A 17721-nucleotide genomic window follows, 5' to 3' on the forward strand; every position below is an offset into this window, starting at 1 on the left:
ATTCCACACACATGCGCATATGCAAATGCAAATAATGTACTGGTCACTACAGCTTTGTGATACGATGTACATCCAGCAGCCAGTGAATGAGTTTTTCTCATTTCAAGGATCTTTCCACCAATGCGCAGATACCCAATGTAGGTAAACTGGCTACATCATATGTGTTTTTGTCCATTTTACGGTGGACTCACACTGGCAATTCATTCCATCCCCGACCACGTTTATCCACATGTAACCCTGCATAGTCTAGTTCATCCTGTGCTGGGCCAACTGTACCGTTCCCTGGCCCGCTTGGAAGAGGTAGGCCCAAGCATGGTTCAGTAGCAGTGTGATCGCTAAATGTGCCCGAGCACAGATAACAGAAATGACATCAATGATGCAGCAAGTCAGATAGTGCAATTCTCATTTCATTCAATATCTTTTGAGTTAAAAACAGGTTGTTATTCTCACCTTACACATGAAAGTGAATTGTAGTTGGCAAGAAAAGCTGCAAATTCCTCCCTTAACATCACTTACCACCGTAAAAATGTTCTTAGACATGCAGCACAATTAACAGCAAAACGCTGCACTGCAAACTCAATAAATCTGTAAGAGGGCAGAGTGTTATCCTGCCAAACACGACTCCAAAATAAGTAAAATCATTTTGACATGCATGCTGTCACTCCATGTTCGGATCTTGTTTTGGCTTAACACAAATTGGCATGCTTATGATGAAAGTGTGAGCGGGCCCAGAATGTTAAGCACATTGTGAGTGCAGGCCAGCGGGGTAGTAGGGAGAGTGGACAATCACGCTTGGGCACGGTACGGAACAAATGTATCTAGTGGGAGTACACCCTTAGTGTGGACGGAGACATTTTTGCAAACAAAGTGGAAACACTAGTGTGGATGGAAATTGTTTTTGTTAAAAAAAAAATGTAAATCAAAACGCACAGTGAACATAACTCTAGTCTTAAACCACTGTAATAATCAGTGCCTAAATCCTTTGTTAATGTGAATGCTTTATTTAATCAGACTTCTCAATTAAAACCTAAATGCAGCAATTTAAAACTAAAATAGGCAATTAAGGGCTCTGAATCATAACAAACGAGTTAACTAAAACTAAGCCCAAAAAAAAATACTTTAGTAAATAAATAATGAAAAATTTGGTTAAAAACTTGCAACCACTGCAGACCTCCAGGACTAGAGCTGAGTACCACAAACATCAAGTACACATGCAGTTGACTGCTGAGTGACATTATTACCAGAGGAAATGGATAAAAAATGTCTCTGAATGCAATGCTCTGTTAACGGTCTTCTATCATTTTGTGAGAACAAAGAAGGAAGAAAAGTGACTGTTCTAAGGCAATATGATCAGTTTAAGCAGGTGTCTGACATTGCCAGAGCTTGTGTTACACCCTCAGCAGGCCATGGCATAGAATAATATTGGGCAATGGTCACTACAGACTGCTAGAGCATACCTGGCCAGCTTAACACTTCTTCTTCCTCTTCATCTCTTCCCACTTTTAAGTGGGGTCGATGTGCTTGATCAACCTTCTCCATACAGCTCAGTCCTGCACCTCCTCCTCAGTCAGACCCTTTTCCTCCAAATCTTCTTTTACTTTATCCATCCACCTCTGTTTTGGCCTCCCTTGCTTTCTCTCCCCCTGTACTTCCATTCTCATCACTCTTTTGCCCACATATTCATTGTCTCCCCTCATCAAAGGTCCAGACCACTTCAGCTCACTTTCCTGGAATTTCTTAGATTTCTCTTCCACTTTTTCTGTACCTCCGATTGTCTCATTTCTAATTCTGTCCTTTTCTGTAACTTCACACATCCATCTACACATTCTTATTTCTGCCTCATCCAATTTCTTCTCCTGCACTCCATTTACTGCCCATGTCTCAGCTCCATACATCATTGCTAGTCTTACTACTGTCTTAAAAACTTTACCTTTGACCTTCTCCTTAATTCTTTGATCTCACAATGCTCCAGATATCTTCTTCCAATTGTTCCATCCATATGCACTCTGTGGGTCACCTCCACATCTAGATTTCCATCTTGGGCTACCACTGATCTTAGATATTTAAAATTATCCACTCTTTTCAAGAGCTCTCCCTGTAGGCTAACTTCTGAATCCTGATCATCAATAAACACGTATATTCTGTCTTCTTCCAATTTATCTTCAACCTTCTATCTTCTAAAGTCCTTCTTCATTCTTCCTACATCCTTTCCACTTCCTGTGTTCTGGTGCTTTGACACACACATTAAAAAATTAAGTTTCTCAAAAAGAAGAAACTCTTCTGGCCCTTTCATATAGCATATCATGCTCTCTACCCACTTTGCTCAACTGGTCAGATGGAACCCCAGGGCTTAAAGGAACATATATAATCTATTAACTATAAACCTCTCAAAAAAAGTAAAGGAACACTTTGAAAACACATCAGATCTTAATGGGAAAAAAATCCTGCTGGATATCTCTACTGATATGGACTGGGTAATGTGTTAAGAACGAAAGAATGCCACATCGTTTGATGGAAATAAAAATGATCAAACTACAGAGGGCTAAACTCAAAGACACCAAGAAAATCAAAGGGAAAAAACGATGCGGCAGGCTAGTCCATTTTGCACAAAATTTCATTGCAGCAACTCCAAATTATACTCAGTAGTTTGTATGGCCCCCACGTGCTTGTGTGCATGCCTGAAAACGTCAGGGCATGCTCCTAATGAGATGACGGATGGTGTCCTGGTGGATCTCCTCCCAGAACTGGACCAGGGTATCACTGAGCTCCTGGACAGTCTGAGGTGCAACCTGGTGGCGTTGGATGGACTGAAACATAATGTCCCAGAGGTGTTCAATTGGATTGAGGTTATGTGAGTGTGGAGGCCAGTCAATGGTATCAATTCTTTCGTCCTCCATGAACTGCCTGGATACTCTTGCCACATGAGGCCGGGCAGTGTCGTGCACCAGGAGGAACCCAGGACCCACTGCACCAGCATAGGGTCACAATGGGTCCAAAGATTTCATCCCGATACCTAATGGCAGTCAAGGTGCCGTTGTCTAGCCTATAGAAGTCTCAGAGTCCCTCCATGGATATGGCTCCCCAGACCATCACTGACCCACCACCAAACTGGTCATGCTGAACGATGCTACAGGCAGCATAACAATCTCCACAGCTTCTCCAGATCCTTTCACATCTGTCACATGTGCTCAGGGTGAACCTGCTCTCATCTATGAAAAGCACAGGGTGCCAGTGGTGGACCTGCCAATTCTGGTATTCTATGGCAAATGCCAATTGAGCTCAATGGTGCTGGGCAGTGAGCACAGGGCCCACTAGAGGACGTGAGGCCCTCAGGCCACCCTCATGAAGTCTGTTTCTGATTGTTTGGTCAGAGACATTCACACCAGTGGCCTGCTGGAGGTCATTTTGTAGGCTCTGGCAGTGCTCATCCTGTTCCTCCTTGCCCAAAGGAGCAGATACCGGTCCTGCTGATGGGTTAAGGACCTTCTACTGCCCTGTCCGGTTCTCCTAGAGTAACTGCCTGTCTCCTGGAATCTCCTACATGCCCCTGAGACTGTGTTGGGAGACACGGCAAACCTTCTGGCAATGGCACGTACTGATGTGTGATCCTGGAGAAGTTGGACTACCAGTGTAACCTCTGTAGGGTCCGGGTATCGCCTCATGCTACCAGTAGTGACACTGACCGTAGCCAAATGCAAAACTAGTGAAAAAAACAGATAAGGAGGGAAAACTGTCAGTGGCCTCCACCCGTTAAACCATTCCGGTTTTTGGGGGTCATCTCATTGTTGCCCCTTTAGTGCACCTGTTGTTAATTTCATTAACACCAAAGCAACTGAAATTGATTAACAACCCCATCTGCTACTTAACTGACCAGATCAACATCCCAGAGGTTTCATTGTCTTGATGCTATACTCGGATTAAAAGTCTTCCTGTAATTTTTTTGAGCAGTATATATACTGTGACTTGACCGTCTATTTCATTTTGCTTTTTGTTTTTGACATATTTTGGTTTTGGTACCCTTACTTTTGTCCTTTCTCAACAAACATAGTTACACACAGACACACCCGTTTTTGCTCATCAACTGTGAACTGCAATGGCCTTTCTGTTATAAGCCCCGGCCGCTTCACAAGCAGTTTCTGATCCACATATTCACACAACCAGGATGTTTCAGTATACAATATAATCCTATCATGCCAAAAAAAAAAAAAGATTTCTGGTCTCCCGGATGATTCTCGTCTCTCATATACTCACTTGTCTTTATATACCCAACAAGACAGTTTATCTCTTGGTGTTGGTGGGCAGCCATTAGAATGAACAATTTTTTTCCATGTAAATCCTCCTGTGTCATGTAGATTGACACAGTACAGCTGCAGCAAACAAAAGGGAAAAATGTTAATGGTCATTTTCTGTTTTGTGTGCATATAAAAAAATAAATCTTTAAAACAGACCAGATCAAGAAATCCTCCTGTTAAGTATAAGGTATTAAATGTGAGGTTCATTTACAGTGGTGTGAAAAACTATTTGCCCCCTTCCTGATTTCTTATTCTTTTGCATGTTTGTCACACAAAATGTTTCTGATCATCAAACACATTTAACCATTAGTCAAATATAACACACGTAAACACAAAATGCAGTTTTTAAATGATGGTTTTATTATTTAGGGAGAAAAAAAATCCAAACCTACATGGCCCTGTGTGAAAAAGTAATTGATCCCTGAACCTAATAACTGGTTGGACCACCCTTAGCAGCAATAACTGCAATCAAGCGTTTGCCATAACTTGCAATAAATCTTTTACAGCGCTCTGGAGGAATTTTGGCCCACTCATCTTTGCAGAATTGTTGTAATTCAGCTTTATTTGAAGGTTTTCTAGCATGAACTGCCTTTTTAAGGTCATGCCATAGCATCTCAATTGGATTCAGGTCAGGACTTTGACTAGGCCACTCCAAAGTCTTCATTTTGTTTTTCTTCAGCCATTCAGAGGTGGATTTGCTGGTGTGTTTTGGGTCATTGTCCTGTTGCAGCACCCAAGATCGCTTCAGCTTGAGTTGACGAACAGATGGCGGACATTCTCCTTCAGGATTTTTTGGTAGACAGTAGAATTCATGGTTCCATCTATCACAGCAAGCCTTCCAGGTCCTGAAGCAGCAAAACAACCCCAGACCATCACACTACCACCACCATATTTTACTGTTGGTATGATGTTCTTTTTCTGAAATGCTGTGTTCCTTTTACGCCAGATGTAACGGGACATTTGCCTTCCAAAAAGTTCAACTTTTGTCTCATCAGTCCACAAGGTATTTTCCCAAAAGTCTTGGCAATCATTGAGATGTTTCTTAGCAAAATTAAGACGAGCCCTAATTTTGCTTAACAGTGGTTTGCGTCTTGGAAATCTGCCATGCAGGCCGTTTTTGCCCAGTCTCTTTCTTATGGTGGAGTCGTGAACACTGACCTTAATTGAGGCAAGCGAGGCCTGCAGTTCTTTAGACGTTGTCCTGGGGTCTTTTGTGACCTCTCGGATGAGTCGTCTCTGCGCTCTTGGGGTAATTTTGGTCGGCCGGCCACTCCTGGGAAGGTTCACCACTGCTCCATGTTTTTGCCATTTGTGGATAATGGCTCTCACTGTGGTTCGCTGGAGTCCCAAAGCTTTAGAAATGGCTTTATAACCTTTACCAGACTGATAGATCTCAATTACTTCTGTTCTCATTTGTTCCTGAATTTCTTTGGATCTTGGCATGATGTCTACCTTTTGAGGTGCTTTTGGTCTACTTTTCTGTGTCAGGCAGCTCCTATTTAAGTGATTTCTTGATTGAAACAAGTGTGGCAGTAATCAGGCCTGGGGGTGGCTACGGAAATTGAACTCAGGTGTGATACACCACAGTTAGGTTATTTTTTAACAAGGGGGCAATTACTTTTTCACACAGGGCCATGTAGGTTTGGATTTTTTCCTCCCTAAATAATAAAAACCATCATTTAAAAACTGTATTTTGTGTTTACTTGTGTTATATTTGACTAATGGTTAAATGTCTTTGATGATCAGAAACATTTTGTGTGACAAACATGCAAAAGAATAAGAAATCAGGAAGGGGGCAAACAGTTTTTCACTCCACTGTATGTATTTTAGGGATATAAGACTGATTGTGCAGCAGGAGAGATTACAAAGCAGTTTTGATGTATTTTAATTTCTGACTTCAGCAATATTTAGTTTCTCTGCACTTATGTCACTCTAACAAAACAATATATATTATCCCTTGTTGTATCTACCCAGGCTACTGCCTACTATAACACCGGACTGTAGCAGCCTAAAGAGAATTCTGACATACGGGCAGTTTAAGGTGGGTAAAATGCAGACTAACATCTCAAGCAGCAATACTGACCCGACTGTATCTTTCCTCCTCTCTAATCACACATGATGGCATGGCAGCTCTCCTGTAAGGGGCATCAATAGCCAACTACCAATGTGCTCAAGAAGAATTTGCTTTACTCACTAACCTTTGTTTGCCATTTAACGTACCTGAACCTGAATATAAGCACTAAATAAAATTATCAAGAAAACCAGAGATTCGCTCTAGGATGAGAGGAGGCTGTCAAGATAATGTTTATTGATATCTCATGGCTACCTGTGCCAGTGTTGCCAGCTACGCAGTTTTTCAGCCCATTTGGACTCATTTTGATTGGATTCCATGAGAAAAAAAGGCCTTTCATGGGGTGCATTTTTTGGGCTTCTTTTAAAAAAAAAAACATGATATTTTGGGCTGTTTGTAAAATTAAAAATAACATTGCTATGGTTGTGCTAAGCTCAGCTTGTATAATGTTATGCATTTTAATTCTGAAAATGCAAACAAACCCAAAGGGATGGGTTTTAGGTGCTTAACATAATCAGACAGGTCACAGAATCTTACTCAGTGTAACAAGCGGTATAGTGGCTTAGTTTAGTTGCAGGTTTAGTCAGCAGCAGTACATGAAAGAAACTTACAAAAGCTTGAAAATAATCAAAACTTCTCAAGGGCACAATTAACTGACAAACAGCAAAATATAGAAAATGAAAGAAAATACTTGTTTGTTAGTGCAAAGTGAACTAGATAATCAAAACGATACAACAAACACAGGAAAAAGGAATCTTCGGTTTAACTGTAAAATAAAACTACCCTCATATTAAAATACAAGGGTAAATCAAAAAGTAAAGGCAATCTGTAAAGTAAGCAGTAACCACAACAGATAGAAGATGACACAATATGTTTGCAATGGCTTATGGGTAGATCAAACACAAACAGCACAGCACTCTGCCATTAGTCTAGTTGAAGCCAGGGTCAAATTAATATGGATGCTCTGCGGCAGGATTGTATCATTGTTGAACAATATGCCGTAGTGAGGTTTCTTTGGGCAGAGAGAGTGAAACCTTCTGAAGTTCACCAAAGGATGCCAGCTTGTTTAGATCAGTAAGCTGTTTGGATACCCATCTAGCGCAAACTTTACAGAATCCCAAGTCATCATGCATTACGGCATGTGCAGGTCCATAGCTGATATCCAAATGTACAGCAACAGCCCACAACGTAATCTGTTGGTCTCCTCTGATAAAGGCATTCGCCATATCGATGTGGGCTCGTGTGCGCAATACTGAAGGTCGACCAGATTGAGCTCTTTTCGGTTACCCACTTTAAACCTTTCTACCCATTCATAAACTTTTGGTTGAGTCATGCAATTTTCACTTCTGTGCTGAACCAACATCCTTTGGTAAATTTCAGCAGGGTTCACTGCCTCTGTCCAAAGAAATCTCACTACTGTACATCGTTCAAAAATGGTGCAATCCCGCAGCGGAGCGTCCATTTTAATTTAACCTCTGCTTCAACTAGACTAATATCAGAGCATTAAACTGTCATGCTTGAACTACCCTTTAAGCCATTGTGAACATGTTGTATTGTGTCAGCTTCTATTCTTTGATTTACCCTTGTATTTAGGATCTTAAGGACATTTAGTACCTAGTAATTTTTCATAAGCAGTTGACTACTGGATGAAAAATGGAACTGCAGTAAAGGTAAACAGTTATCAGTATGTTATATTTTTACATTTATAGGTTTAGAGGGTCACTACTCTCCCCTGTACTGAGTGCACTGAAATAGTTAGCTGCTTATGCTAAACAACATGCAACACATCGCCGCTCTCTGACTGGAAATGGCTTGTAAAGCTGCAAACTTGGTGTAGGACAGAGATCTTACCGCTTGAAATGCAAAACCGTACTCTGGCATCACACATCTCTGTACTTGAATGTTGTGTACTGGTACAAATTGCATACCACTACTGTCCACATCAGTTGGATTGCCTTAAGCAGATTTTAGGTTGTAATTCAAGTGATATCTGGCAGCTCTGACCAGTGCTGACCTGTATGCTACTTTCCACAATTCTTCTCTGCACTTCTATTAGATTTCTTGGTCTACCTTGAAATACACACATACTTGACAGCCTAGGAATAAATAAATAACCTCTTAAATCTGTTCTGTCACCAAAACAATGCATCAATGTCTAATCAGTAAAGAAACAATACAAAAAACAAAATAATAATGTTCTTGCTACTTTCTCATTATTTCATTATTGGTCAGCAGATGCTTCAGCACTGGTAATCTGCGGAATTTTAGTAAAAACAAATTTCAAAACGTTAACATTTAAGCAAGCTTTTACAGTGTAAATTAATGCTTTTTTACCATATTATTTGCTATTCTCTAAAACATGAATGTTTTCTAGACTGCGTATTAGGTCAAGGAATCGGGTACTGCTAAGGATCTTCAACATCAGTTGCACAGTACCTGATTTGTGTAGCCATTTTCATCATATCCACCAAAGATGTACATTATTCCGTTGACACAGGCACCACAGCTCCCAGACATTGGTGGTGGGACATCTCCGCCCATCGCGTGTGTATGCCTGTGGAATTCCAAAGCACAGCTAAAATATGAGGTGTAATAATGTGCTTATTCAAGCTTTCTACTTACCAGGCCTCACTACCATTACCCACAGTAATGGCATTACAAATATTATTATTATTATGTATTTTGTTATTAAGCCTCAACAAAATATTCCACAGTGCACAGAAGGATGCTGATATTGCAAACATTATTAATAAATAATGAATTTAAAACAACATTAGCTGAATTGTTTTTTTTTTTTTTTACCTCAGATAATAGCCATGCCCATTTTATATCCTCAAAATAAAAAGGTTAAGTGAAAGATTTAAATTTATATTAACTAGTTTCTGGCTCCTGTAATCTTGAACTAGAATAAGAAGGTGCAAAAAATGAATAGATGGACAGAGTACTTAAGAAACTGACAATGTTAAAGGTTAAGCTTTCTCAGAAAAAAAATTCCTTTTGCATCCATAATAACAGAATGCATGTTGTCTTAATTCTCTACAGTGTTGTGCCTTTTACATTAACATTAATGATTTCAAGAATGATTATTTTATACTAAACCAGACAGCAACATGAGTGCTAGTAAGTTTTCTTGTTTGGAAATCTACCAATTAAATAGTATACTATTAACACATTTTCACAGGCAAAACATTGTTTCTTAATATACAGCTCACATGCAGCATTACAAATACTCTGTCACACTAATCTGATTGTCCTAAACTAAAGGACAAGTGTCTGAAAACATCATCGTGCAGCTGGATTTTTAACTTCCTGACAGGCAGACCCCTGGTGTTTCAAGTGGCAGTCATATTTCATCATCACTCACTCTCAACACAGAGGCTCCCCAGGGCTGTGTGCTGAGTCCTCTGCTGTACTCTCTCCAAACATATGACTACGTCTAACTTCAGTATGAAGTTTGCTGGTGAGATAGCGGTGTTAGGCCTGATATCTAATAACAATGAGCAGGTTTACCAGGAAGAGAGCCTGTCACCACGGCAGTCTACTCAGCAAGACAAAATAGTTGATTGTAGACTTTGGGAGAAAACAACAGAGGCACTGCCACCCACCTCAGAATTAACAGCACTCATGTGGAGAGGGTGAACAGTTTCAGACACCTCAGTGTCCACAATACAGAGGATCTGACTCGTGCCAAACATATTGCCCCCTTGTTGAAGAAGACATGCCAATGTCTTTACCATCTTAATAATTTAGGCTGCCCTCCCAACTACTAAAGAACTTCTGCATAGTCAGAATTGAAAGTGTACTGAAAGGAGGTATTACTATCTGGTTTGGGAATCACATGAAGCAGCACTATACGGCTCTGCAGCGAGTGATGTGGTCAGCTGAAGACATCACATGGTGTGCACTCTCTAACTGCCAGGATATCAACACCAAACGATGTCGGACAAGGGCAAAGAAAATCATTAATGTTACCAGCCACCCCATCAATGCTCTCTTTTCTGTGCTGCGGTCAGGGAAACACAACCTGAAAGCCAGTTCAGTGTGACTGAGGGGGAGATCCAGTCCACAGTACATCTGCACCTTGAATAAGGAAAGTGTCTAACTACATGATGCCCTGTTTTTTCATTTCTTACATAAGTTAATTATGTAATTACTTTTTATTATGCATTATTTATCACATATTTTATAAATCGATTAATGATTTTCATTGATATTTATAAAATTGTGTTTTATTGTTATTGTCCTTTTATATTCTTCCAAGATGTGCAGTCATTGGAGTTTAGCAACTAAGCATTTCACTACATTTTGTACAGTATGTATATTTGTATGTGACAAATCAAATTCCATTTGATTTGATTTTGATTTGTGATATGCAAATTGGTTATGAATGCCTTCTCAGTCTTTCTCAAAAGATCTCACATTTCCATGCAGGCACTGCTTTTGTTGAAGGCATAATGTTCATTATAAGCTGAACAATATAGTGTACTGTAATGTATTTTGTATTGTAGGTGGAGTTACATTAAATACTGCATTGAAACTTTTTGTAGACTTTAGGTTGAAATGTTGATTTAAGAAGTTGCTCTCTATCCAGGGTTTCTCACTCATTTTTATCCTAAATTACTGATAAGTGCCATTTTATGCAATGAACCTGTGTTGACTCATGTTATTGATTACTTCTCTCTTGGTATAGGGCTCCTATAGAAAGATGACACTCGTGCATTTTTTAGGCAGCACTTTTACACTGATTTGATGTGACCCCCTTAATTCTCCAGCAGTCTGAATAAAATTGTATCAATAGTTTGTTCCAAAATTCAGAGATGGTTTTAACTTCATTGCATTAACCCCGAGTGTTATTTAGGCCTGGAATTTTATGTAAATACAATTAAGCCTAAGTCAGACTCTGGGTGACGTGTTAATAATCCGCTTAAAGTGTTAAGCAGGACGGTATTCTGCTGTCATCTAGTGGATGAAATAACAGCTGCAGAAAATCACAAATATTTCTATGTGTTCTGCCACTTCATGGCAACTCATCAATATATATGAGTGGGGTGACAATTCAACCAAAAAATAATGGCAAGAAAAAAGTCAATTTTAAAAGAAACTGAAATTGAACCATTGTTCAAATCGAGCGATAGTGATGACAGTATGAATTGGTCATTGGACATTGACATGGACAGGGAAACTCACACCTGTTCTGTGGATTCCAACCAGCCAGGTTTTGGTGTTGGCTTCATACTACTGTTGACAATGCTTCACCTCCTTGTTGTTCATTTACAGGTAACTCCAGTCTAAAGATGTCTGCTGATAATGATTATTTGGATTTATTACGATTGGTCAATGACGGTCTGGTGGAGGAAATAGTTGTTGAAAAGAACCGTTACGCTTTGCTGTGTCGAAAAAGTCATAGTAAACCATTTGCTTGTTGCAGTCACTGTCAGCCTGTTGCTGTAGACAGTATGTGGATGTTTTTCAGACTGCTTCAGGACTTAGTGAGTAAATCAGTCCAGAGATGGTACCGGTCCACAAACTGGTTATTGCAGACACCCATTTTTGGCAAAGTTATGAGTGCTATTTTTCACTCATGATGAAATACCTGCATTTCACTAGCTATGATGAAGACAATCTTCAAGCAACAAAACTTACAAACTGTGGGATGCGTATCAAGCGATCATCAAAAATATGCAGAAGGTATATGTTCCTGATCAAGACATAAATATTGATGAATGTCTAATGGAGGTGAAGGATGGCCGGGGCCCTTGCCTGGCTGGGACGTCTCCACGCTGGAAGGACCGGGAGAGCAAGCATGGTCAGAACATTGAACGGAATGCTAGATGGCAGCTCTCCGGGGTTGCAGAAGTGCCTCGGACTCCCGCAAGGCTTCATGGGAGTGGGAGTTTGGTGCTGCCCTCTTGAGATCCTTGGGCGCCGCCACGGAATGCTGCAGCTTAGATAGGAGGTGCCGAGCCTTGGAGAGCAGCTCTTCCACCACACCCAGAAGTGCTGCTGGAAGTAGGCCAACGAGCACCTGGTGCACTTCTGGGTGACCTATATAAGGGGCCAGCAAGCAGTACTCTGGGAGCCAGAGTCGGGAGGAGGAGGATGAAGCTTGCTGAGGAGGAGTGGAGGAGAAAAGAAAAGGGCTGAGAGATAAAGAGAAAATAAGAAAGCAAAGTAATGAAGGTGTGTGTTGGGGACACTGTAAATAAAATTCACATGTGCTTTTTGGACTTGTGCCTCTAGCGTCTGTTTGTGTTGGGTTAGCGTGTTATAGCGCCATCTATCTTCCACATGGTTTACAACGGAAGCGTGTTGTGGATACAGTATATTGCATCCAAACAGGCACGATTTGGTATCAAGTTCTACATCCTGTGCAAAGCAAGCTCTGGATACATCTGAAACTTGATGCTTTACACCAGTAGAGGGACCAAGTACAGTCAGTATGATCATGTGGGTCATGCACAAGCATCAGAGAAAATTTTACAAAAAAGTAGGGCCAATGTCATGACAGGTAAACTTGTTGAGCAGCAACAAGAGATGTATATAAGAAAACAAACAAAAAAAAAACAGGACAAACCGAGAGATCGCAATTAGAACACAAAGCCAAGACATGAGACAAAAATCAAAGTCAACAGAACAAGCAAGAGGTCAAAACCAAATGAAGCACAAGGGAATATTTAGAGCAAGGCTTTTTGATAGACTTTTGGTATCCACAGAACAGTTTAGGTAACGAACTCCAAGTCGTCTTTTCATCCCATCACGTTAATTACAAACCGGTCACGACCTCTAAGGCCAGGCCCCTAGGAACATGGAGAAGTGGACCTAATGACAGGGACTCAAAATGTCAGTGATAATGACCTAAAATGGCATCCAAAATATTGTAAAAACAAAACACACCATATAAACTATAAAGAATTCTGAATAAAAAATGACAAGAGTAGAATCCTTGAACTTAAAACACCCCAATTGAAGTGCTAGATAATCTTATATATAAACATCTATGTGTGGAAGTGTATTTGTCTGTCTGTCTGTCTGGCCCGGAAGTGCGAGGCTACAGCATGAAGCTCAAAGAGCCTGCAAGGCCCCAAGTTAACGAATCGGAAGAAGAAAGAAGTATGAGGCTACAGAATGAAGCTGAAAGTGCGCTATTCCGTCGCCAAAGTGAAACCGCCGATGAAAGACAAACTTGCTTAGCCACTAATACACAAGCGAGGCAAGCACATCGGCAAAACGAAGCTTCAGAGGAGAAAGAAACTCTCTTAGCTGTTGATAGACAAGGTGGCGAGCAATGAAACCGCCGACTCTGCATTTCAGTTTTTTTCCCGGCCAATTTCAATAGTTTATAGGAGCCTGGGCTTTTTACAGCACGGGCTTACACAGCTAGTACTATATAATTCCAAATTATGACATCCCAAATCTGTTGGTGACAATTTCAAAACATATCACCGGAAGCACATACACTAAATCTTAATCACTACAGCAGTGCACACTAGACATACATTTCTTACTTTCATTATGTTGATGTTTTGGTATTTACAAGTTTCTGTTACACATGATAACATTTTATGTTGAAAAAAAATATAAAGCTTTTGGCTTGTTTTTTTGGGGGCAAACATAACCCTAAAAAGGAGACAATGGAAGGGTGAGAAGCCATCCAATCAGAGTGTTCACCCTGCCTGCATAGAAAGACTGCCATAGAAATGAACTCTTTACGTGTTTCATATTCCCAATTTGGAGGAATGAAGGTCAAAGTGGACAAAACGAGTTGTAGAGAACAGAATTATCAGAAAGTGGTCTTGTTCGTAATTTTTCAAAAAAATGCTTTTTTAACCTTACAATAAGAATCCTCTCTGTGTATTCCAATTTTCATTCAAATCATCACCTGGAGGCCATTTGTTAATGTACAGTGTCCACACATTAGAATGAAACCTGAATATTAGAAATAATAGTGACAGGAAATATTACAAAATGTAAGAATTATATACATAAAGTATATATGTATTGACACCTAGATAATTCATGCATGCACTTTCCAATGCAAGGGGTTCAAGCCTGTCCTAGGAGTAGCTAACTGTGGACTGCTTACCATTCCATGGTAGAGTAATCAGACAAGGCCACTTTCAAGTCTCTAATCTACACATCATCATGTCTTTGGCCCCTGACAAAAGCCCATGAGAACATGGGAAGGAAATGCAATATCCAGCACTAGGAGGTGCAAATACTATCCTTTTCCCCACTGTGCTGCAGTTTGGGATCTGTACTACAAATACTATCAGTCTACTAAGTAATGACTTACCATATGCCGCTGTCCATATCATAAATCCATATTTCATCACTGGGTAGAAAAACCTCATTTTCAGCAATTGACTGTGGGAAACAAAACAAATTCCTTATGTTTTTATGAGCTAACAAATATGGGATGTGAACATCACATTGTAAGTATAGTAAGGAATCTAAAGATGCAACTCTTACTGAGGCACTTGTCAACCTTCTGTACCGTCTGCAAACATCTGAGAATGACCCGCTATCCCTGAACCTGTAAACTTTCAGTTTGCACACTTTTTTTACTCATTTTTTTGTCTTTAAGTTCTGCACTTGGCCTTCTTCACTTCAGCACCTAAATACTGCCTCTGTGTCACCCAATTAGCTAACACAATTTCATATTCAACATGCCGACAATATCCAGTTCTGCATGCACCTCAGTCAAGGAGGATTTCACTGCCATATCATGTAATGCCAATGCTTGGAGGTCAGTAACCTTTTTAAGACTGAGTGTCTGTAATACAGAATGGCTTCTTTAATGATGATAAATCAAGGAGCATGTCCTTTCTTTGTTAGTTCCTGACATCTGTGACCAGTCTAGCAAGTGGTCTGTTACATTGACCAGCATGTTATCTCTCAAATGTTGCTTAGATGTCACTGCATAAGTTAAGAGAACTTTCTCGAACACACTTTATCCATTTCAGTGTCACTGAAGACTGCAATCTATCCCAGCACAATGGCGTGCAACTCAGGAACCAAATCTGGACCGAGCAGCAGAACAGCACAAGGCTCACTCACACACAACAGAATTAAGTCAATTTAGAATCAGCAACTAACTTGGCATGCACATCATCAGTACATTGTAAAAAAAAAAAAAAACTTAACTACACAGAGAAAAAATCTCAAACAGAAAGAATGTATGAACTGTACAAAGTCAAGAACGACTTGCAGGATTCAGTCCCAGGACAACAGATCTGTGCAGCAACTCTGCTAACCACTGCGCCACCCCAGCTGAATTTACATTTATTTACTTAGAAGACTCTTTTATCCATAGTGAGTTACAAAAGAGGTCAGCATAATCGAATACCATCAGTCTGGGAGACTGTTTGGGAAAAAGTGTGGCAAGACAAGGTCACCCCAAGTGAACAGCTCAGAACAAACAAGAACCCAACTAAGTCATTATGAATTAGACAAAAATTCACCGAACAAGACAGCCTTCAATTGTACCTTAAACACATTCAGGGAGTTTACTTCAATGAAATGTTTTTAATTTGTCAGGTGGCCCAAGTACAGTCGATTCCTGTTAATCGGACCACTCTGGGACGCGATCATTTTGGTCCTAATAACCGGCTGGTCCGATTACACGAGCATGCCCTATACATGTGCAACCAAGACGGGACGTGCTATAAGTAACATTTTAAAATGTCATTATGACTTTTATTGTGCTGCACACGCATATGGCGAATGTACAAACAAGAACTACGTACATGTACATGTATGGTTGCTTACAACTTTGTTTATTGAAAAAGAAATCTACAAATTCTTCGAAACGATCTACACGACACTCAGCGTGCGAAGCACAATAAAAAAAGGTTACATCACCAAATTCCAGTCAACGTCTGAAGAACTTGTCTAGTGTGATCTGACGCATTCTGTTGACGCACTGCACTTGTTTACGCTCGACTTCATGTCGCCGGCTACTGGGCGGTCCGTTTTAGGAAAGAAACAGCAGGCATGTTCACCCCCACTGGTTTGCACTTGGTACAAATTATCCAAGTTCCTGACTTTTGATAAAAGCATAAATTCTCCTGGGGAGCCCAGGGATCCTCCCGATGTCGCTGACCCGCTTTACATCCGCTTTCCGCGGGTGACTTGTGGCTTCTTTTTCTTATTCTCTGTCACGTTCTTTGGTCCGATTAAACGAAATTTTGGTCCAAATAAGCGAACAATATTAGGCTTATGTAATATGATCTGTTTCGGTTCTTTAGGATTCGGTCCAAATAAGCGTCTGGTCCGATTAACCGGTGGTCCAATTATCCGGAATCGACTGTACATTGAAATTTTTGCTCAACAGTGTCCTCTGATTTAATTAATTAACAACAAGCAGTGAAAAACGGCACACTGCAAACACAATGTATGTCACATATAATATGGAGCTATTACGGCACAAAAATGACAATAAACCACAAGTTTTCAGCAGTACTGGTGTGAAGGCACTCCTGTGCCTTCTTAGTTTGGTCTCGAGTGTTTTACAGAATATGCAGATTTGTGGAGATATTAACACAAGGGACACACACAATGGCCACCATACCTACTGACCAGTGCATGACTCTCAAAGAACAGAAATGGCTCACTGTCTCTACTGTTGCTGATTGGGGTGCAAGATAATACCCTGTCCCTAAGGGAGAGTCTCTGGGTCAGATTATCACTGCTGGCAAGTGAGATTTGGAAAGGACTGTCATGTCATATCACCACGCACTTCACCTTACATCTTACAGATGGATTCTTTTCGGTGATGGCCAGCTATGATGTCCTTCCTTAAACCAAACAGGCAGATCTTACTTGGAGAACTGTAAGCTGAGATACTAAAAGTGTGCCATCTCCCAAAACAAATTCCAAAGCTCCTTCAGTTTTATGATGCCAACCATTGTTTAGAATTTGCTTCCGAGTATTTGCTGGTAGCCACATGCCACGTGCTGGATTCATACCACAGACCTGCCACTTTCCGTTATACTCAGAAACTGACATACTTGTTTTTGATTTGTGAACTTTGTTCTTAGTGGAATAACTATTGTAACGTCACTGTTTATTTCTGTTATTTTGTACAATCCCACTGCCTTGATTGATGCAGTATATAACATTATCATGTATTTTATGCAGTACATTAACAAGAATAAAATGGGATTAAAAAATAATTTTAATATGTGTATGCGTTAAACTGGTTGTTTATTGACTTTCTGTAGAATGATTATTATTGTTCTTATGTTGCATGTCTGCGTTTATGTTTCATTTGCAAGAGTGCAAGTCAACTTCTTTGCAACTGGTGGTTATGTCAATAAAAAACAAGTAAAAAGAAGGTTTAAAAGAAATCTAATTTAT

The 17721-nt window shown here is 40.2% G+C and overlaps 1 protein-coding gene across 1 annotated transcript in view; it reads right to left on the bottom strand.

The window, feature by feature from the left end:
* Nucleotides 1-17721, bottom strand: part of LOC120518609 (kelch domain-containing protein 1) — a 41929-nt gene that overhangs the window by 23161 nt on the left and 1047 nt on the right. Inside the window, exons 2-4 of the mRNA XM_039741485.1 lie at nt 14657-14727; nt 8800-8917; nt 4252-4367 (exon numbers count right to left, since the gene is read on the bottom strand). Coding sequence (XP_039597419.1) covers nt 4252-4367; nt 8800-8917; nt 14657-14727 — 305 coding nt within the window. The remainder of the gene's footprint in view (nt 1-4251; nt 4368-8799; nt 8918-14656; nt 14728-17721) is intronic.

Source organism: Polypterus senegalus, chromosome 18 (assembly GCF_016835505.1).
Source record: "Polypterus senegalus isolate Bchr_013 chromosome 18, ASM1683550v1, whole genome shotgun sequence".
Classification (NCBI taxonomy): Eukaryota; Metazoa; Chordata; class Cladistia; order Polypteriformes; family Polypteridae; genus Polypterus; species Polypterus senegalus.